Source organism: Camelus bactrianus, chromosome 35 (genome assembly GCF_048773025.1).
Source record: "Camelus bactrianus isolate YW-2024 breed Bactrian camel chromosome 35, ASM4877302v1, whole genome shotgun sequence".
Taxonomy (NCBI): Eukaryota; Metazoa; Chordata; class Mammalia; order Artiodactyla; family Camelidae; genus Camelus; species Camelus bactrianus.
Window position 1 is genome coordinate 18,641,322 of NC_133573.1, and position 21,335 is coordinate 18,662,656.

Here is a 21,335-nt window from a genome sequence, read left to right on the forward strand (position 1 = left end):
TTTAAACTTTGAGAAAATACTAATATTTTAGGCTAGTAGATTATTAGGCTGGCAAGTGGTTTATGAAGCTTATGTGAGGCAGGGTATAGTCAAAGATGACAAAAGATGGTGGGAAATGTATCTTGAAAAGTTTCAGTTAATGACAGGGAAACTTGGTCATTTTGAGTCTTTCTCACTTCATTTCTGACAGATACCTTGCTACCTGCTTTTTTAGACAGTATCTGTTACATTTAATAATACCATATTAAAAAGCTGATTTCAGGGGGAGGGTATAGCTCAGTGGTAGAGTGCATGCCCATCATGCACGAGGTCCTGGGTTCAATTCCCAGTACCTCCATTAAAAAAAAAAGATGATGATGTCATGAGGAATCTTTGGATGATGTTATCAATGTTACTTATTCTTCAAATATTGGTGTTTTAAAAGGTTACTAACCAATTTGCTCTAGGATCTGAGATTAGAAAGCAACTAGTTCTACAGAAATAATGTAACAGTTACTTTCTTAATAAGTAGAATGAAATCCTGAATTTGAGTAAACATAGCAGATAATGTTAACAATGTTAATAGTGCTTTGAAGTTGAAGCAGTGTTTTTCTAAGCCCTTCATGTCAGGCATTTTATTAGGTGTTTATTAGCATAATCCTGTGAAGTATTATCATTCCCTTAGTGTTATTAACACATAAACAATACAGAAAAATGAAATGGAAATGAACTATTGCTGAGTGATGTTTCAGTACTTAAATGTATATGTGTATATTCTGCTTAATATCTTTAATTTGTATAATGAAATTGAAACATTAACTTGTTCTACTTTTCAGGTTGTGTCTGCTTTAGGTAAACAAGAAGCAGAAAGGAAGTTTGAAGCTCTGTTACGTCGCTTGTCACACCCTCCATCGTTCACAACTGTCAGAGTAAATACCCATCTAGCCTCAGTGCAGCATGTGAAAAATCTGTTGTTTGATGAGCTTCAAAAGGTTCATGCAAATTTTTTGTCATTATGTACATTATCAACATTTCTATAGCCTGTGTCATCTTGCTTCTCCCTAAAATCATGTGAACCATAATCTATTACAATTTTACAAATAAGGAAATTGAGGATCATGAGTGTTAAGTTGTTCAAGGTTACAGAGTGGGTGCTAATGCTAGAACTTGAATTTAGTACTTGTGACTCTGAATTTATTTAGTGACTGAGTAGGTTGCTTAATCCCTCTGGGCCTCAGTTGCTTCATCATTAAAATACATGTTAAGAGGTCCGTTCTAACTCTAAAACTCTGTGATCTTGTGCTAAGCAGCAGATAATGATCAGGAGGGCAGATTGTATAGCTGAGGTGAGCCCAGAGGTAGGGAAGTACCTACTGATTACCTGCAGGATTATATTTTTAATTAATTTAATTTGAATATGATGATTTAATTAAATATAGTTTTAATAAAAGGAAATTAAACAGTGTAAAAAATATATATTTTTAACATTTTTTATTGATTTATAATCATTTTACAATGTTGTGTCAAATTCCAGTGTTCAGCACAATTTTTCAGTTATTCATGGACAAATACACACTCATTGTCACATTTTTTCTCTGTGAGTTATCATAACATTTTGTGTATATTTCCCTGTGCTATACAGTGTAGTCTATTCTACAATTTTGAAATCCCAGTCTATCCCTTCCCACCCTCCACCCCCCTGGTAACCACAAGTCTGTATTCTCTGTCTGTGAGTCTATTTCTGTCCTTTATTTATGCTTTGTTTTTGTTTGTTTGTTTGTTTGTTTTTGTTTTTTAGATTCCACATATGAGCGATCTCATATGGTATTTTTCTTTCTCTTTCTGGCTTACTTCACTTAGAATGACATTCTCCAGGAGCATCCATGTTGCTGCAAATGGCATTATGTTGTCGGTTTTTATGGCTGAGTAGTATTCCATTGTATAAATATACCACCTCTTCTTTATCCAGTCACCTGTTGATGGACATTTAGGCTGTTTCCATGTTTTGGCTATTGTAAATAGTGCTGCTATGAACATTGGGGTGCAGGTGTCATCCTGAAGTAGATTTCCTTCTGGATACAAGCCCAGGAGTGGGATTCCTGGGTCATATGTTAAATCTATTCCTAGTCTTTTGAGGAATCTCCACACTGTTTTCCATAGTGGCTGCACCAAACTGCATTCCCACCAGCAGTGTAGGAGGGTTCCCCTTTCTCCACAGCCTCTCCAGCATTTGTCATTTGTGGATTTTTGAATGACGGCCATTCTGACTGGTGTGAGGTGATACCTCATTGTAGTTTTGATTTGCATTTCTCTGATAATTAGTGATATGGAGCATTTTTTCATGTGCTTTTTGATCATTTGTATGTCTTCCTTGGAGAATTGCTTGTTTAGGTCTTCTGCCCATTTTTGGATTGGGTTGTTTATTTTTTTCTTCTTGAGTCGTATGAGCTGCTTATATATTCTGGAGATCAAGCCTTTGTCGGTTTCACTTGCAAAAATTTTCTCCCATTCCGTAGGTTTTCTTCTTGTTTTACTTCTGGTTTCCTTTGCTGTGCAGAAGCTTGTAAGTTTCATTAGGTCCCATTTGTTTATTCTTGCTTTTATTTCTTCTAGGAGAAAATTTTTGAGTTGTATGTCAGATAATGTTTTGCCTATATTTTCCTCTAGGAGGTTTATTGTATCTTGTCTTACGTTTAAGTCTTTAATCCATTTTGAGTTGATTTTTGTATATGGTGTAAGGGAGTGTTCTAGCTTCATTGTTTTACATGCTGCTGTCCAGTTTTCCCAACACCATTTGCTGAAGAGACTGTCTTTATTCCAATGTATATTCTTGCCTCCTTTGTCAAAGATGAGTTGACCAAAAGTTTGTGGGTTCATTTCTGGGCTCTCTATTCTGTTCCATTGGTCTATATGTCTGTTTTGGTACCAATACCATGCTGTCTTGATGACTGTAGCTCTATAGTATTGTCTGAAGTCTGGGAGAGTTATTCCTCCAGCCTCTTTCTTCTCTTCAGTAATGCTTTGGCAATTCTAGGTCTTTGATGGTTCCATATGAATTTTATTATGATTTTTTCTAGTTCTGTGAAATATGTCCTGGGTAATTGGATAGGGATTGCATTAAATCTGTAGATTGCCTTGGGCAGTGTGACCATTTTAACAATATTGATTCTTCCAATCCAAGAGCATGGAATATCTTTCCATTTTTTAAAGTCTTCTTTAATTTCCTTCATCAATGGTTTATAGTTTTCTGTGTATAATTCTTTCACCTCCTTGGTTAGATTTATTCCCAGATATTTTATTACTTTGGGTGCTATTTTAAAGGGGATTGTTTCTTTACTTTCTTCTTCTGTTGATTTATCATTAGTGTAAAGAAATGCAACTGATTTTTGAACGTTAATTTTATAACCTGCTACCTTGCTGAATTCTTCAATCAGCTCTAGTAGCTTTTGTGTGGACCTTTTAGGGTTTTCTATATATAGTAACATGTCATCAGCGTATAATGACACTTTTACCTCTTCTTTTCCAATTTGGATCCCTTTTATTTCTTTCTCTTGCCTGACTGCTGTGGCTAGGACTGCCAGGACTATGTTGAATAGGAGTGGTGATAGTGGGCATCCTTGTCTTGTCCCAGATTTTAGTGGGAAGCTTTTGAGTTTTTCACCGTTGAGTACTGTGCTGGCTGTAGGTTTGTCATATATAGCTTTTATTATGTTGAGATATGTTCCCTCTATACCCACTTTGGCGAGAGTTTTTATCATAACTGGGTGTTGAATTTTATCAAATGCTTTTTCTGCATCGATTGAGGTGATCATGTGGTTTTTGTCCTTTCTCTTGTTGATGTGATGTATTACACTGATTGATTTGCGTATGTTGAACCAGCCTTGTGTCCCTGGGATGAACCCCACTTGGTCATGATGTATAATCTTTTTTATGTGTTGTTGGATTCTATTTGCTAAAATTTTGGTGAGGATTTTGGCGTCTATGTTCATCAGTGATACTGGCCTATAATTCTCTTTTTTGGTAGTGTCTTTGCCTGGTTTTGGTATCAGGGTGATGGTGGCTTCATAGAATGAGTTTGGGAGTAATCCCTCCTTTTCAATCATCTGGAAGAGTTTGAGAAGGACTGGTATGAGTTCTTCTTTGTATGTTTGGTCGAATTCCCCGGTGAAGCCGTCCGGTCCTGTACTTTTATTTGTAGGGAGGTTTTTAATTGCTATTTCTATTTCCTTTCTAGTGATCGGATTGTTCAAGTGTTCAGATTCTTCTTGATTCAGTTTTGGTGGACAGTATGTTTCCAGAAACTTGTCCATCTCCTCTAGGTTATCCAGTTTGGTTCCATATAGTTTTTCATAATATTCTCGTATGATATTCTGTATTTCTATTTTGTTTGTTGTAATTTCTCCATTTTCCTTTCTTATTTTGCTAATTTGTACTCTCTCTTTTTTCTTCTTTGTGAGTTTGGCCAGAGGTTTGTCGATTTTATTTACTTTTTCAAAAAACCAGCTTTTGGTTTGGTTGATTTTTTCTATTGTCTTGTTAATCTCTATTGTATTTAATTCCTCTCTGATCTTTATTATTTCCTTCCTTCTGCTGCTTTTTGGGGCTTTTTGTTCTTCTTTTTCTAATTCATTCAGGTGGTGGGTTAAATTGTTTATTTGAGATTGTTCTTCTTTTTTGAGGAAGGCCTGTATCGCTATAAACTTCCCTCTTAGCACTGCCTTTGCTGTGTCCCATAGGTTTTGAGTGGTTGTGCTTTCATTATCACTTGTCTCAAGGTATTTTTTAATTTCAGCTTTGATTTCCTCATTGATCCATTGTTTTTTCAATAACATATTGTTTAATCTCTATGCTTTCCTTTTTTTCTCCTTTGTTTCTCTGTTGTTGATTTCCAGTTTCATGGCATTGTGGTCAGTAAAGATGCTTGAGATAATTTCTATCTTCTTAAAATTGTTGAGGTTTCTTTTGTGCCCAAGTACATGATCGATCCTGGAAAATGTTCCATGTGCACTTGAAAAGAATGTATATCCTATTTTTGGGGGGTGTAATGCTCTGAAAATATCCACCAAATCTAGTTTTTCTATTGTAGTATTTAATTTCTCTGTTGCCTTGTTTATTTTCTGTCTGGACGATCTGTCTAGTGATGTCAGTGCAGTGTTAAAATCTCCAACTATGATTGTATTCCCATCAATATCCCCCTTTATCTCTGTTAGTAATTCTTGTATGTACTTAGGTGCTCCTATATTGGGTGCATATATATTAACGAGTGTAATATCCTCATCATGTATCACTCCTTTAATCATTATAAAATGTCCTTCTTTATCTTTCTTTATGGCCTTTGTTTTAAAGTCTACTTTGTCTGAAATCAGTACTGCAATACCTGCTTTTTTGGCTTTTCCATTTGCATGGAATATCCTTTTCCATCCTTTCACTCTCAATCTATATGTGTCCTTCTCCCTAAAGTGGGTCTCTTGTATGCAGCATATTGAAGGTTCTTGCTTTATTATCCAGTCTGCCACTCTGTGTCTTTTGACTGGAGCATTTAGTCCATTAACATTTACAGTAATTAATGATAGATGTGTGTTTATTGCCATTTTGAACTTATCTTTGCAGTTGAATTGGTATATCCTCTTTGTTCCTTTCTTCTTCCTTTTGTGGTTTGATAATTTTCCTTTGTATTATCATGGATTTTATTTAATTTTTGTGACTCCTTTGTAAATTTTTGGCTTGTGGTTACCCTTTTTTGTAAATCTATCAACCCATTACTATAACTGTTTTTATTAAACTGATAGTAACATGATCTCAAACCCATCCTACTGTTAAAAAAATTTTAAAAAGAAAGAAAAAAATATTCTATATTTCCCTGCCTCCCTCTCCCACTCTCAGTGATTTGTATGTCTTATTTTATAATTTCATGTTTACTTTATTTGTAATTCATGAGTTATCACCTTTCCAGTTGTGTGTTTCTCATTTCTGTAGCATCCTGCTGCTTTTCTATTTAGAATAGCCCTTTCAATATTTCTTTTAGCATGGGTTTAGTGTTGCTAAACTCCTGCAGCTTTTTTTTTGTCTGTGAAACTCTTTATTTCTCCTTCTATCCTCAAGGATAGCCTTGCTGGATAAAGGATCCTAGGCTGCATCTTTTTTTCATTCAGGGCTTTGAATATATCTTGCCACTCCCTTCTGGCCTGTAGTGTTTGTGTAGAGAAATCAGCTGAGAGCTTTATGGGGGTTCCCTTGTAACTTGCTCTTTGCTTTTCTCTTGCTGCCTTTAGAATCATTTCTTTATCCTTGACTCTGGCCATCTTGATTATGATATGTCTTGGTGTGGGTCTATTTGGGTTCTTCCTGTTTGGGACCCTCTGAGCTTCCTGTACTTGGATATCTGATTCCTTCTTTAAGTTTGGGAAGTTTTCAGTCATGATTTCTTCAAAAACCTTTTCAATCCCCTTTGCTCTTTCTTCTCCTTCTGGGACCCCTATTATGCGAAGATTGGGACGCTTTATATTATCCCATAGGTCCCTTATGCTATTTTCATTATTTTTTATTTGCTTCTCTTGTAGTTCTTCTGAATGGGTGCTTTCTATTGCCCTGTCTTCTAGATCACTAATTCGTTCCTCTGCATTATCTAGTCGGCTTTGCACAGCTATTAGATCATTCCTCATCTCTGTCAATGAGTTTACCCATTCTACTTGGCTCTTCTTTATAGCTTCAATTTCATTTTTGACATATTTTATATCTCTAAACACTATCTCTTTTAATTCCTTCAGCAATTCGATCACTCCTTTTTTGAAATCTTGATCTGGTAGGCTATCGATGTCTGTTTTATTGATCTTTCTTTCAGGGGATTTCTCTTGTCCTTTTAATTGGGAAAGCTTTTTCTGCTTCTTCATCTTGCTCATACCTCTTTGGCACTGTGGTTTATGGAGTATCAGTTGTTTATTTTGGTCCTTAAGGATTTTATTTATCTGATGCCTATTTAGGAGTAGAACTTTGGAAAAAAAGAAAAAAAAATAAGAGAGAGAAAGAATTTTAAAAGAAGGGAGAAGGAGGGTTTGAAAACAGTGTATAATGAATAATAGAAGAGTGAGTTGAAGCAGAGTATTAATTGGGCTGAGACGTCCTTTTAAAACCTTTACAAAAAAAGTGGGGGGATGAATAGATGTACTTGAAACCTGTGTCTAATCAATAGCAGGACATCAAAACCCAAGAGAAATAGAAATGAATTAAGAAGTAAAGATTAAGAGAGTAATAGAAAATAGAACAGGTAAAAACAGATTTAAAAAAAAAAAAAAGGGGGTTGTCGGTGTTCTCCTGGAGTTTGTGTGCTTTTAATGTGAAGTCTTTCTGTCTTCGTCCTGTTTTGGAAGCTCAGCTTGCTGTTTTCAGAGGCCCTCCGTTGGCGCCCTCTTCTGTGCCGCTCCCAGCACCTGTCGGCAAGCCGATCGCGCCTCCTCCTAACACTGGGTCAGGTGCAGCTCTCTGCTGTGGGCGGGCGCGTCGCTGCCTCTCCGGATGCCGCAGTCAGATGTTGCAGACTGGCCGGGTAGGAGGGCGGGTCGTACCCCCTCCCAGCACCTCGGTCAGGGGCTGTGTTCCTGCCCGAAAGGCCGGGGGGGGGGGGGCGGTTGCGGGGGGGGGCGCTCTCCCTCCACCTGCACCGCCGGTAGTTCCGCTCTCTGTGAGGCTGCGCGCTCCGCCCTGGTCGGCGCTCCGCGGGTGGGCTCCAGGAAGACCGAGGGACAGCCCTGTCCCTGCTCTGAGCCAAAACCCAGCTCCTTGTTTGTCTTTGTGGAGCAAGTTCTCTGAGGGACCAGGATGGAAGGATCCTATCTGCCCCGGGCTGCAGGCCAGTCTCAGTCTGGCCTTTGAGGCTGCTAAGCCCTTTGGTGCGGATGCAGGTTTCGCCCCCGCCGCCGCCCGAGTGCTCAGCGCGGAGGATATGGCGGCTGTGCCTGAGCCCCGCCTCTCTTCCCCCAAAAACTTTCCGCGGGTTTTCAGAGATGGGGGTGTGCACCCTTCCCCCTAGAGCACATCAACCTTGTTGTTTTATGGAGGGCCCAGGTTGTTCTGCCCTGTGCACCCACAGCCACGGCGCGCAGCCCCTTGCGTTCCCCCGGGGCTGCCTCCGTGCAGCTGCTTCCGTCCTCCGCCCGGCTTGTGCAGCCTGGCTCTGCCTGCGGCTGCCGGCCCGCGTCTCAGGCTGGGTGTCGGGGGGACTCTCTGTGCCCATTTAACTTAGTTCTGTCAGTCAAGGGCTGCTCTGTACAGATCCGAGCCTCGGAGGCTCCCCCTCCGTCCCGCTGGCCTCTCAGTTGGAGAGGGGAGACCCAGCGAGCGAGCGCCAGTCCTCCTTTGCCGCTCCCTCCCCGTTGGACCCGTCCCGCGCTGCTTTGCCTTTTGTTCTTTCTTTTTTCCTTTTCTCCTACCAGGTTTTTGGTCTTTATCTTTTGAAGAGGGCGATGTTCTGTCGGAATTCCACAGGTGCTCTGGTTCGCTGAGTGGGTCTGTAGATGTGGGTCTTGGTGTATTTGTGGGAGAGGGTGACCTGCGAGTGTCCTTCTACTCCGCCATCTTCTCCGTCTCCGTAAAAAATGTATTTTAAATAAATCAGCACAAGTTTTTTGTTGTTGTTGTTCAACCAATAAGATAGATTTGGCATGATAATCATTTCTGTGAACACAGTATTATAAAATGGCACTTTTTACATTCCAAGCAGAAAAAATTTGAATTTTCTTGTTTATATTATCTTCATTCTTTGCTTTCAAAAGCTGTGCATTTTGTGTTTCATACACTGGGCACTGAAATTTGCCCCCAAAGAAATGTAAGATGGAGGAAAACAGATTCCTACAGAGATTATTTCACACCTCATTTTGTAGTTATTAAATCTCTTATAACAAGTAACCATGGGTAGCTGTCTGCAGACTTATTTCTACCTAATTGCCACCTAAGTGAAAAGCAAGAGGTAAGCATGATTTAAAGAGTACCCTTTGTACCTCACAGGCAGTGTTATCAGTTTACATATAACTTTGAGAATTTTTCAGAAAATTATTACTGATACTGATTCATTTATTTTATCTTTAATCTCAGTCCATTTATGGAATGTTTATCATACTCTCTTTAGGGACAGTTCTATAACTTCAAGTAGTGAGTAGATGACCGTGTTATAAGAAGAACCAGCAGTGGTTTCTGGCTGCATCAGACCAGAACTTAGTGTAAATAAGACTCAGAGAAAGGTTAATCTGATTTTTAATAAGGGTGATCATTTTATTGAGAGTAATGGCATTAGGCATAAAATTAGGCAGTTCCTCTAAGCAACTAAGATGATGACTTTTATATAGCCATGCGTGTAAGTTTTCAGCGAGCTGAAAGAAACCTGTTCTGAGGCCCATCAGAGGTGTCCCTAACTCAGGCAGATCCAGATTGTTTTCTAGCAAGTTATTCCTAGAGTTTAGATAATCTAGTACCCCAGTGTGATGGGAATATAAGATCTCATGGGCTAGTATTTAAGATGAGGCAGACAGACTCCCTCTGGGCTTTGAGTCCCTTTCCTTAAAGGTTAAGATGAGACAGAGAAGGTTAGGTCGTCAGCTCTAGATAAGAAACCGGTGGTAGAGTGGTGCCTATTTCTAGCAGGAAAGGGGAATTGGAGGAGGTTTTAGATGATAAATTTTCCTTCTTTTTCTACGTTCCAAAGGTCACATGTGTCCTAAAGGCATGTCCTGAATAGTATATGAGTGGGCACTTTGTCTCCAAATTTCTCTGGGTCAAATACTGAAATTTAATAATTAAAAATTCCATTTGGCTGGTGAGGATGTGGAGAAACTGGAACTTTATGCATTGCAGATGGGAATGTCAAATGGTTTGGTCTCTTTGGAAAACAGTCGCTTAAAAAGTTAAACTTCCTGTACAACCTAGCAGTTCTACTCCCTAGATATCCACCCAAGAGAAATGAAAACATATTTCTATGCAAATGCTTGAACGTGAACATTAATAGCAGCATTGTTTATAATAACCAAAAGCGAGAAGCTACCCAAATGTCCATCAGTGGACAACTCTTCACACAGAGGAACACGACCCAGCAGTAAAGTGATGAGCTGACACATGTTACACCGTGGATGAACCTCAAAAACATTGTTACACTAAGTGAAAGAAGCCAGACACGAGACATGGTGTATTATGTGATTCTGTTTATATGAAGTGTCTAGAAAAGGCATATTTAGAGATAGAGAAAGTAAGTTAGTGGTTGCCTGGGGTTGGAGCTAGGAATAGAGATTGACTGCACTTGGGGATGGGGAGACTTTGCAGTGATGGAAGTGATCTAAAACTGGCTTGTAGTGATGGTTGCACAATTCTGTAAATTTACAAAAAATTGAGTTGTGCCTTTAAAATGGGTACATTTTCTGGTATGTAACTTAAATGTCATTAAGGCTGTTTTTAAAAGGTCACAGGGCAGAAACAGAAAAGGAGGCAGGTGATATGCTTGGTTTAAAAAAGAAAGTTTATTTGTGATGTTTTATGAAAGTTAAGCATGTGTGGTTTTATGAAAGTTATTTCTCTATCGTTTTAATATTTGATAGAAAAAGAGAGAAAGAAAACCTTGGCCTGAGAAGGATTGATCTCTTTGTAAAATATTTCTATTGTCTAAAGAAAAAGTGCTTTTAAAACAAAAGAAAAACAAATAACAAAATTGATTACCTTCTCCTTGGAAGGATCACTTTACCATAGCCTGGATACTATAAGGCTTCCAGTGATGAGAGTGCGTGAGGGAGAGAGGGGAAGAGAAAGGGAGAGTGGTCTGATTGAATGCGGACTTTACCCTCCAGATTTCTTACTAGCTGTCTCTTGGATATGGTTAGTCTGAAAGATCCTTGGCCTGGAAGAAGCAGAAGTCAGGAGAGCTGTTGACTTGGTAGAAATGTAGTTAGGTTTCTAAAATAATAAGGTTTTTTTCCTCTTTCCTTATCAACTTGGCAATAAGTTGATTTTGGAAGTCTTCTCTAGCAGCACATGGATACTTCAAGCCAGTGCAGGTACACGTTATCATTACTGCTCTTTTGAGCGGTACGTGAAAATGACTGGGTTGATAATCCCTCGGTTATCCTGGGTGGCGGAGACTTGTTCTCAGATGTTTGCACGTTGCTCTCTGCTAGCGTGTCCAGTCCTTGCTGTCCAGTCCACTCCTCTGCTCTTGATTCTGCTGCATGGGGTGCCCGGTGGTCTTCTGCCTGCAACCGTGGTGTGCTGCTGCATGTTGAGCAACCCACTTTCTGGGTAAAATAACCCTGATTTGTGGTGTTTGTTGATCTTCATGGTGTAAATTCTCCTACTGTGACCAGTTTGAAGCTACCAGTGTAGCTGTGGAGTCAGTTGGCTCTCATTGGCCCCAGCACCTGTCCCCAGTCTGCAGGCCAAGTGTGGTCAAGGCTCCTGAAACTCCTAAACCTTTGCCAAAAAGAACCTCACCAAAACTGACAGGGCATCCAGTGTGGTTAGTATGTAATAAATAGTATTTAATAATCTCAGTCTTTAATGTCTTATTCAGAAGCTTTTCTTAAAAGAGTGTACTACATGCAATTTTATATTGCATATGTTTTCAAAGCAAGTCACTTATGGTAAACAGGGTTTCTATTTACAAAGTCAAACTGAGCAAAATTGAGCCTTACAAAGAAGTTACTTCAGAATTATATTATAGAGAAAACACTTGTTTTGAAGTCTTTGATGCTTATAATATCACATGGAATAAAGTGAAAATATTCTAAACCAAGCTTTATGCTCTGCTAGGTAACGAGATTGAGAAGCTCCATAATTTGAAATTTAGCAAATACGCTGATCCCTTTGTAATCCTGTGTGTTTGTTTTTTAACAGCAGTTTAATGGATTAAGTTTTCCTGTTCTTCAGCATCCAGAGCTGCAGGATGTCTTACTTATTCCTGTCATTGGACCTAGGTTTGTAACAACTGTTTTGTGTGCAAATTGTATTCTTTGAAATAAAAATTTGTCACAGGTTCTTTTTTTTTTTTTTACTGTTTGGTGACAGTGCTAAGTGTGTCCATTAATAGCAACTTTGTTTAGATAGGCATTCACAGATTTCATAAATGCTGACTTTATACTGTGTCATGAAAATATTACAAAAGAAGACTAGAAATGAGCTCAGATACCTTGAGAGTAATTTTAGTTTAATTTAATACAGTTACTGATTTTTTTCTACTTTCTAAGAAACTTTTACTTTTTTTACTTGTATATTTTTTAGCTACAACAAAAATACAAAGCAACATATTTCCTACTTTTAAAGCAGATATATTTGTAAAATTTTGTTAATTCACGATTATGTTAAATTATGGTGCGTGTTCTCTGAGTAGAACGGGAACTGTCCTACTCAGATGCTGTATTTGGAAGGCATATGTTTTAAAATTGGAAAAAAACAAAAGACTTTCATATTATGATGAGAGTTCTGTTCCCAAAGAGCATTTTAAAGTCCCTAATTATGATGTAATTTTTTAATACCCCAAGAGTCGTAATAAATATAAAAATGCTCATTTTGCTAAAGCTTTAAAATAGTTTAGTGGTCAGCAGTCGAGCAGTGGTTCAGTACTTTTTCAGAGTGGCGAGCTACCTTCATCAGTTAATAGTGGCACTGCTCCTGGTTCCGAGTTCCCGAACACCAGCCGAGGACCGGCCTTGTAGCCAGGCCTTCCAAAGAAAGGACAGCAGTTCCAGCCCACTGTGTTCATCTCTTCTCCGTAGTCTTCCATTCTCTCCTTCCCATGAAATGGTTATTCTCACAAAAACTCTCTTGATTAGCACTATAAAGTTCCCTTTCACAAAATGTTTTTTGAATTGGTGCTATGTGTGAGACCCAAAGATGTTACAAAGATGGATGAAATATAGTTGTCTAGTCCAAAAGCAGGGAATGTGGGTACAAGTCTGATGCAGTAAATGCCTCAGCAGAGGTGTGAGTGAAGGACCATCAGAGCAGAGCAGAGGACTGAGTGCAAAGAGATGGGTAAAGATTTCCTCCAAATAGACGTTACTTCACTTGAGCCTTGAAGAAGAGTAAGCATTAGGTGCATGCGGAGATGAAGTAGGCACGAGGAAGCTGGGCGGAGAGGAAGCACATGCAGAGACACAGAGACACACGTGGTGGTTCTTGACGGAAGTGATCAGGTTTGGCTGCTCCATTTGTTTTCAGAGAGATTGAAGAAAGGAGACTTTGAAGAAGTTAGGAGAGGCAGGCTGTGAACTGTATAGAGATTTTTGTTTTTTAAACTAAGGACTGTTTTGTTTTTTGTATAGATTATAGGAGACAAATAGTTCTTCTTAGAGTCATGACTTTAGAAATACACTATTGGTAGTAGCATAAAGCTGTGTTTTCCAGACTGTGTGCAGATCATGACCCATGAGTAGGTAGTAAAATCAATTTAATTGTTTATTTTTAATAGGCATTATTTTAAAAGAAAAGAGGTATTTTATAATACATTGGATTGTACACAGGTATTTCATGAAATGTTTGCTGTAAATGTAAGTGTGTGTATATATACACACACGGGTCCTGGGATGTGATTTAAGCACATTTCCTACATTGCGTTACAGTCAAAAAAGTTTGACTGTGGTGAACTAGACAATGTGGGGATGTCTCTGTACATATGCCTAGGAATACAGAATAAAATACAGGTCATAAAATGCACACTGAGTGATAAAGAACCTAAGTGACATATTCAGGGGTTAGAGTGTACAGTAACTGAAAATAGCAATAAGCTTGTGAAGTAAGATTTGAGAGTTGGGGCATTTGGAATAGGAGGTGGTTGGTCCCCTAAACTTAGGGGCTTTGGTTTTTGTTTTTGTTTTAAACATTTTTTTATTGAGTTATAGTCATTTTACAATAGGGGCTTTGGTTTTAACAACAGGATATTAACACTAGGAGGTGAGAAATGCCCAGCAGTCAGTGCAAGGCAGTAATTAGGAACTGGATCTCTCTTGCCTTAGAGTCTGGATTGGAGGAAAAAAAATCTCTGAGAACTACAGTTCTATACCTGTAAGGGTTTGGAATTCAGATTCATACTAGCCAAGTGGTCTTGAAAGCTGCAGTTTGGGAAATTAACATAAAAACTGGATCCCAAGCCAGTTCCTTAGGTGCTTGGCTAAATGACTCAGAAGTGGCACCTGTCAGTCCAGGCCATGCACCCTTCTCAGTAGTTAAACCCTGCACTAGGAATCAAACCACCATGAATGAGAACCAGCATGTACGACAAACCAAGGGATCAGAGTCCCCGCCAGAACTGCAGCAAATAGAGCTAACTGGTATTGACTGTAAGATCAGTTTCTTTGAAATGATTAAAAACAAGGGTGAGAATCTAAAATATAAAAAGACCCCAAGAAGAAAATAAAAACTGAAAGAGTTTCTAGAAATTAAAATATTAAAATTTAAAACGCACTTAATGAGTTAAACTGTAGATTAGACCCAGCAGATGAGAGAATTAATGAAGTAGGAGATGACTCAGGAATTACCCAGAATGCGGTAGAGACAGGTAAAGCCATTCAAAGTATGAAACCATATCATCGAAAAAGAATGAAAAGGTACTACATGTTTCTGATGAGTCTCAGATGGAGAGATTAGAAAGAATGGGTGAGAGACAACATTAAAAAATATAATGACTAGTAATTTTCCAGGATTGGTGAAAGTTTTAAGAAGTACAGTAAGCCTGAGGCCAAAAGTAAAAATAAATTCACGTCTGGATACTTAAAAATGAAACTGAAGCACACCAAAGGCATCAGGAGGCTCTGAAAGCGATTGGAGGTGAAAGGCAGGAAGGGATTTCAGTTGTCAGGTTGAGAGGTGATTCATGTCTTGTGTGAGGGGACGGGCCCAGCAGATCTGTCAGGATTAGAGCTGGCATGACTGGTAACTCAGTGAGTGTTAAGTTAGGAGTTTCAGGAAGAAGAGATTTAAGATGATGCCAAACTCTCCAGTTTGGTTATTCAGGTAGATAATGACACTTTGTAGTTTGTCAAGACTGGAAACACAAGAGGACGAAGAGCTCTGGGGTGTTAACCAAGGATTTAAGGAGTGGGTCAGAGAAAAATGACATTATTTAGGACTTGTTGAGTTTGAAATAACTGTGAGACATCTATATACAGCTACCTGCAGGTAATCAGAGTCTAGAAAGGCTAATTGTTAGAAAATGTGGATTGTTTTTGTAACTGATTATTGAAATTGTGAGATTGCCAAGGTTTAGGATACAGAGTGAGAAGAGATGGTTGGCATGGTTTTGAACTTGGTTGGGGGTGGGGGGAAGTGAACGTCTTTAAGAAATAGCCAGAGAATGAGCAGTGAGAATGTGTGGGACCAGGAAGGAGTGGTGTAAAACTGAGAAGTTTAGTGAGATGTGATCGTTTGGAGATCATGGAGAGAAAGGACACTTAATTCTCCCAGCAAGGAGCTGTGACAGCACGTATGAAGTGTTCTCAAGATCTGTATTTGGGGTTGATCACACGGGCACCCCCTGTCCATTGAAAATGTCTGTCCTGAGTGTTAGAAGTGATGCGTGGGTTTTGGTGATCTAAGGAGTGGAGGGGAGGGGAGAAGCTGGAGAACACTGAAAAATGTTAGACCGAAAAAAAAAAAAAAGGCGGGGAGGGTATAGCCCAGCGGTAGAGTGTGTGCTTAGCATGCGCAGGGTCCTGGGTTCAATCCCCAGTACTTCCACTAAAAAATAAAATAAAATAAATAATTAATTAAAAATGCTTAAAGAAACCTAACTATCTAACCCCATCCTGAAAAAACAAAAATGTTGGACAGCAAAGGAAGAAAACAAGACTTATCTTTGTCCCTGTCTAGTTTAAAATATTAATAACTTCCCATGCAACAACCTGCCACTTTAGAAACGTTTGTGAGTTCCCTGTGTGCTGTGTGTTTTAGTGTGTGAAGACAGGGACTTCATTTCTCTTCTCTCCCAATGCCGTTAGGAAGCACAGTGCTTGTTAAATGATGAAGCAGCGGTTTTTTGGCTGGGGCAGGGGTGGGTTGTGACTTCAGCCCGCATAAAGCTTCATTGGGTGATTGGAGTAGAAACACCTGATTGTGTCCTTTCTGACACAAAAGGCGTCGGAGCTGATGACAGCAGACAGGCTGGGCCCCACAGGGCACCTTCAGCCACCTGTTCTGCCCTGTGTGTCATTTCCTGTCATCTCCATCCTGCCTCTTTTTTTTTTTTTTATTGCAGTATAATTGCTACCACCATGTTATATAAGTTACAGGTGTACAATATAGTGATTCACAGTTTTAAAGGTTATTCTCCATTTATAGTTACTATAAAACACTGGCCCCGTTCCCTGTGTTGTGCAGCGTATCCTTGTGGCTTACTGTATACATAACAGTTTGTACCGCCTGACTCCCCTCCCCCTCCCCTCTCCCCACTGGTAACCGCCAGTTTGTCCTGTGTATCTGAGAGTCGCTGCTGCCTTGTTATATTCACTAGTTTGTTGTATTTGATGAAGCAGTTTCTGGTGCCACATACCACCTTGCACCAGCGTCCTCTTGCTATTGTTTCTTCCTCAAATGCCCATCATCTTCATCATCTTCTCATTTTTTTGAAAAGTATTTCCTCTATGTTTATCTTCCTTTTTTCAGCTTTGTCTCCTTTATGGATAAGTGGCAGTCAGAACTAGAGAGGTTATTTATGTAGGCTTCAGACTGAAACACTGCACAGGCTGGTGGGCACTGGACGTGTATCACTGTGGTCAATTTCTCTCGTCTTGTGTCCCCAGGAAGAACATAAAACAGCAACACTGCGAGGTTGTCGTCGGAGCCCAGTGTGGCAGCGCAGTGTTACGAGGAGCCCACGTCTATGTTCCAGGAATCGTGTCTGCCTCCAAATGTGAGCACAGTCTTTAGACTTCTCTGTAAAACATTCGCTAAAGTGTGTATGTATCTTCAAATGAGAAATGTATTAAATTATCACTCAGATACTTTTCAAATTTGCTTTAATAAAGTTATATTCCAAGCTTTGCATTTTAGTATAGCCAGTTAAAGGATGTGTCTGGTATGGACTCACACATTAGGCATCCGTGTGAGGTTTTCTGCCAGTTTTTCCATTCTAGATAAGGACGTGTGTAATGATGTTTGTTTAAAGGATCATGACTGCTTAATAGGGTGTAAGATGTCAGGGAAATTTTGTTTTGTATTCTTTCCTCTGGTGCTCTAAAACCCCAGGCTGCTACCCTATCATTTGTGAGGGGAACATTCAGCACCTGGAATCTTAATTTTGTGGTGAAACTCAATATTCTTAACTTACTCTTTTAGGGAGTGTTAGGTTTGGGGAAAATAAATAGAAGATATTCTTCCTCTTTGCTCAGCTTAAGACTTCCAATCGAGGTAGGATGTTTTGAAGACTATTCTATATCTTTGTTTTCTTAGGAAAAAAAATCTTCAATTAGATTTGTTGTTAGGGAACATTTAAAAGTAAAGAGCTACATTCTCTCTTAGGGGTTATATTGAGACAATGAGCCTGTTCAGACTGCTTTACGCCTCTAGACGTCCCTGGTCTTAAAACTTAAAGAATTTTCACTGTATAGATAGATCAGCATGATTTGATTTTCTTCTTCCTCTAGTTATGAAAGCTGGAGATGTTGTTTCCATATACTCTGATATTAAAGGCAAATGTAAGAAAGGAGCCAAAGAATTTGATGGAACAAAAATATTTCTTGGAAATGGGATTTCTGAACTAAGCCGCAGAGAAATCTTCAGTGGGCTACCTGAACTGAAGTATGTCATCAAATGTTGTTTGGGGCAAATAAGCATCCTTTTTGTGGGTCAAAGAACATTAAAAACAATGTAAAAAATACATGTTTGCATTATATGAATTTTTTTTTTGGTGTAGATTCAACTGAAAAATAATTGTTTAACCTATCTGGCCATTTTTTTTTTTTGGAAAGAAATGCTTTTGGGTATAAGTAAATGCTCAGATTAAAGAGCCTAAGTAAGAAACTAGGTGCACTGTAATTGTCAAATAATTTTACTTCTCCATTTGCAGTTAACTTTGGAAACATTACTTCTCTTGATAAAGGATGAATTAGATGACCTTTCAAGATCTTTTTTTAACAGTCTGTGTAACAGGGAAAGCTTATGATTTTAATTTAAGAACTTAAAAAAAAATTTAACTAAAAATTTTACCAGAAAGCCTGCACTCACATGAATCCTTGTGGTCAAAAATTAACATTTGGATTTACTCAAACCAAATTAAGATACAAGTCAGTTTAAAACCATCTCTGGTTGCTACGGGCTCTGAATAAATTAAACCTGTGGGCAGTCCCGTTTCTTATTTTGCTTAGTCTTTTCTGCCTGTTTCAGGAATTCTGTGGACAGTTCCATTATTCCAAAGTTGACAGCTGACGGAGACGTGCTGAAAGCTGTGAATTGATGCAGCTAGGACTGGCCACTTCCCCGAGTCCTGGGACAGTATTTCGTATTTCAGCACTTTGGATGTATGGTTGAAATGAATTCTTCTGGAGAAACAGGCTTTTGCCTACCTCTAGAGATCACAGACTTTCCAAGTGTCCAGGAACAAAAATCCTCTCCTTAGAAGGCTTTGTGAAATTGAAGATGGTGCATACATCTGCTGTGTCGATCTCTGGGTCTGTAGTGGGGGGCTGACGTTCTGACTGCTTCCTCTGGTTGGTGTTAGTGGTACACGCTTCATCCTCCCATTTGATGTAGTTCCGGTAGCTGTGTCGGCCGACTTCTGAGTAATGTTTCCTCTGTTGGTGGGAGTAGGAGGTAGCCTTTCAAGAAACTGCTGATTTTTAAACTCAGCATTGAGTTAGGCTGTTACGGTTTCTTTCTCTGCCTCTCTGAGAAATAGCTTGCTTCCACAATAAATAATGCTACATGTATGCACTGTTTCTTAATTATGTTCTTTTAAAATTTTAGGACCAACTCTACTAAAAGTACATTTGTGCCCTTTGGTTTCTTGGATTCTAGACAGTTGAATCATTCGTAGACTCAGATAGATGAATTTACTAAGATTGAGGTCTTGTATTTTGCATTATTATATGGAGATGCATGCTATACAGAAATAATCTTAAAAGAAAATAACTGGCTTAAATTATTCTTTGTCTGTATAGATGGACACTCTTGTGCTGGTAGGGGTGATCAGAAGGAGAGGGTCAAAGGGGCACCAGAACTTGAAGCGCTGTGTGGGAAGCAGGTGAGGAAGGCAGGTGCATGAATGTGAGTTTCAGTATTTCTCAGAGGACTGGGTCCTGTAAGTCAGAAGGTCATTTAAATTACCAGGGAGTGATCGGGTCATGGAATTCAAGGCACTTAGTAATGGGTCTAGACTCTGGGTGCGGGGGCAAGGTGTTGATCAAGGTCAGTGCCCCAGGTGTCTCAACAAAGTACTGACTTTTGAATGTGAGGCAGTGACATTTCAGAAGCTTCTTTTGTGTATTTTCTGCTCAGAGGCAGGAGCTATTAAATTGGTTTGATTTAATCCTGATTGAAGCAAGGACAAGAGTCTTAACTGATTAAAAGTGCAGATTTGGAAATACCAAGTGATAAATGAATGAGTGAGGATGAAAGGGACGGGAAGAAGAAGAAAAGGAGTTAGCACATACAGTCAGACTCCCTCAGAGACAGCCCACAAAGGCTACAGAAATTATTTCACTTTTAAGGGCAGCATAAATTTATTGTGGCATAATAAGAACTACATAAGTGATATGATCTTTGTCCTGGATTTCTGGCACACAACCCCTAAAACTCTTAGAATCTTAGGAGCAATAAGAGTGCTTTTATATCCCCCAGATTGCTTCAGGATGGGGGCTGTTTGCTAGAGCAACCAACCATGTGATGAGAAGGTTGGAACTTTCAGCCCCACCCCCCAGCCCTCTGGGGAAGAGGGAGGCTGGAGATTGAGCCAATCACTACTCGCTGATGATTTAATCATCCACTAAGTCATGAAACCTCTTTAAAAAAAACACTAAACTTCAGGGCTTGGAGAGCTTGCAGGTTGGTGAGTACATCTGGGAGCTGGGAGAGTGGTGGTGCCTCAGGATGGGACACAGAAGCTCCATGCCCCTCCCCTGCCTCGCCCTGTACATCTCTTCTGTTTGGCTGTCCCCCAGTTGAACTGTTTTCATATAAACTGGTAACCATAAGTAAAGTGTGTTCCTGAGTTCTGTGACTCATTCTAGTGAGTTATCAAATCTGAGGAAGGAGTTGTGGGAACCTCCAGGTTTATAGCCAGTCACTCCAAGGACAGGTGGCGACCTGGGATGTGCAGCTGGTGTCTGGGATGGGGCCGGTCTTACTGGGCTGCATCTTTGCTGTCTGACAGTGACCCCGGGCCATTCATGTCAGAATTGAATTGAATTGAATTGTAGGACACCCAGTTGGTGTCCAGAGGGTTGGAGAATTGGTTGGTATGAGAGAGAGCCCCACACGTTTGGTATCAGAAGTGTGAGTAAAAATTCGCCCAGCTGCCTACATCAAGTAGGGTACAGAACCCCCGTGTAGGGGCTTCTCTGCCGAGATCTGTTCGTCAGCCGTGACCTTGCCTACCATGCTGTGTCTGTGGACTCTGTTCTTGCTCTCCCTACTTGGGCTCTCTTCTTTGCTTGTACTCCTGTAGCTCATTTAAATCCTGATTATGTATCCTCATCTTTATGATCAGACTGCGCATTTTTCTGTGCCTCTCGACTTCCCAGAACCCCACGTTAATTTTTCTTTGTTTTTGCTGCCTCTGTGTGGCCTTGTGCACCTGGCTACCGTGGCTTTCTCTAACAGTACACCTGTGTACTCTCTCTCTCCCTGGGGAGAGCCTCTGACAGCCTCTCCAGATTGCAGTGTTTGTCCTAGTGGATCATTGTCTGCCAGGCTGTTCTGGGTCCTGGCCTTTCCTGCTCTGATCAGTTTCACTGCCACTCAATAAATGGGACAGAGGTGGCAGACATCATCTCAAGGACTGTGTCAGCACTGAGCAGTTACTGTCTAGAGAGATGAGAGGAAAGCAGTGTTTGTCATGGCCTGATATTGGCATGATTATTACAGATATTTTAATTTTTCATACAAATACCTAGCCTAGTGCCTTACAAACTGAAGCCTTCACAAAATGTTAACTGAATTGAAAGGCTAATGACAATGATCATAAATCTATTACCAGAAAGATTAGAATGCATCTATAAATAAAGACTCAGATGTCCTTTGCTTTTTAGTCTGTTCAAATCTCTAAAGAAATGCAGAGGTGCCTAAGTGAAAAATTTATGTAACTTAATCCTAGTGTTCTCAGTGGCCTACTTTACCGTGGGTAAAAATTCAGAAAGAGTTCACAGGAATACTCTATTTTGGTGTTGAGTTAAAAAGGT

The 21,335-nt window shown here is 39.7% G+C and overlaps 1 protein-coding gene and 1 non-coding gene across 3 annotated transcripts in view; both read left to right on the top strand.

The window, feature by feature from the left end:
- The window catches only part of NSUN6 (NOP2/Sun RNA methyltransferase 6), a 49,501-nt gene that overhangs the window by 1,797 nt on the left and 26,369 nt on the right, over positions 1-21,335 (top strand). The window contains exons 2-5 of one of the 2 annotated variants that reach the window (XM_045505012.2): positions 816-971; positions 11,845-11,924; positions 16,743-16,852; positions 17,586-17,739. In XM_045505012.2, the coding sequence (XP_045360968.1) occupies positions 816-971; positions 11,845-11,924; positions 16,743-16,852; positions 17,586-17,739 (500 nt within the window). The remainder of the gene's footprint in view (positions 1-815; positions 972-11,844; positions 11,925-16,742; positions 16,853-17,585; positions 17,740-21,335) is intronic. The other variant, XM_074358078.1, reaches the window with a different exon arrangement.
- On the top strand, positions 265-337 carry TRNAD-AUC (transfer RNA aspartic acid (anticodon AUC)). The gene has a single exon. It is a non-coding gene; the product is annotated as a tRNA-Asp (tRNA).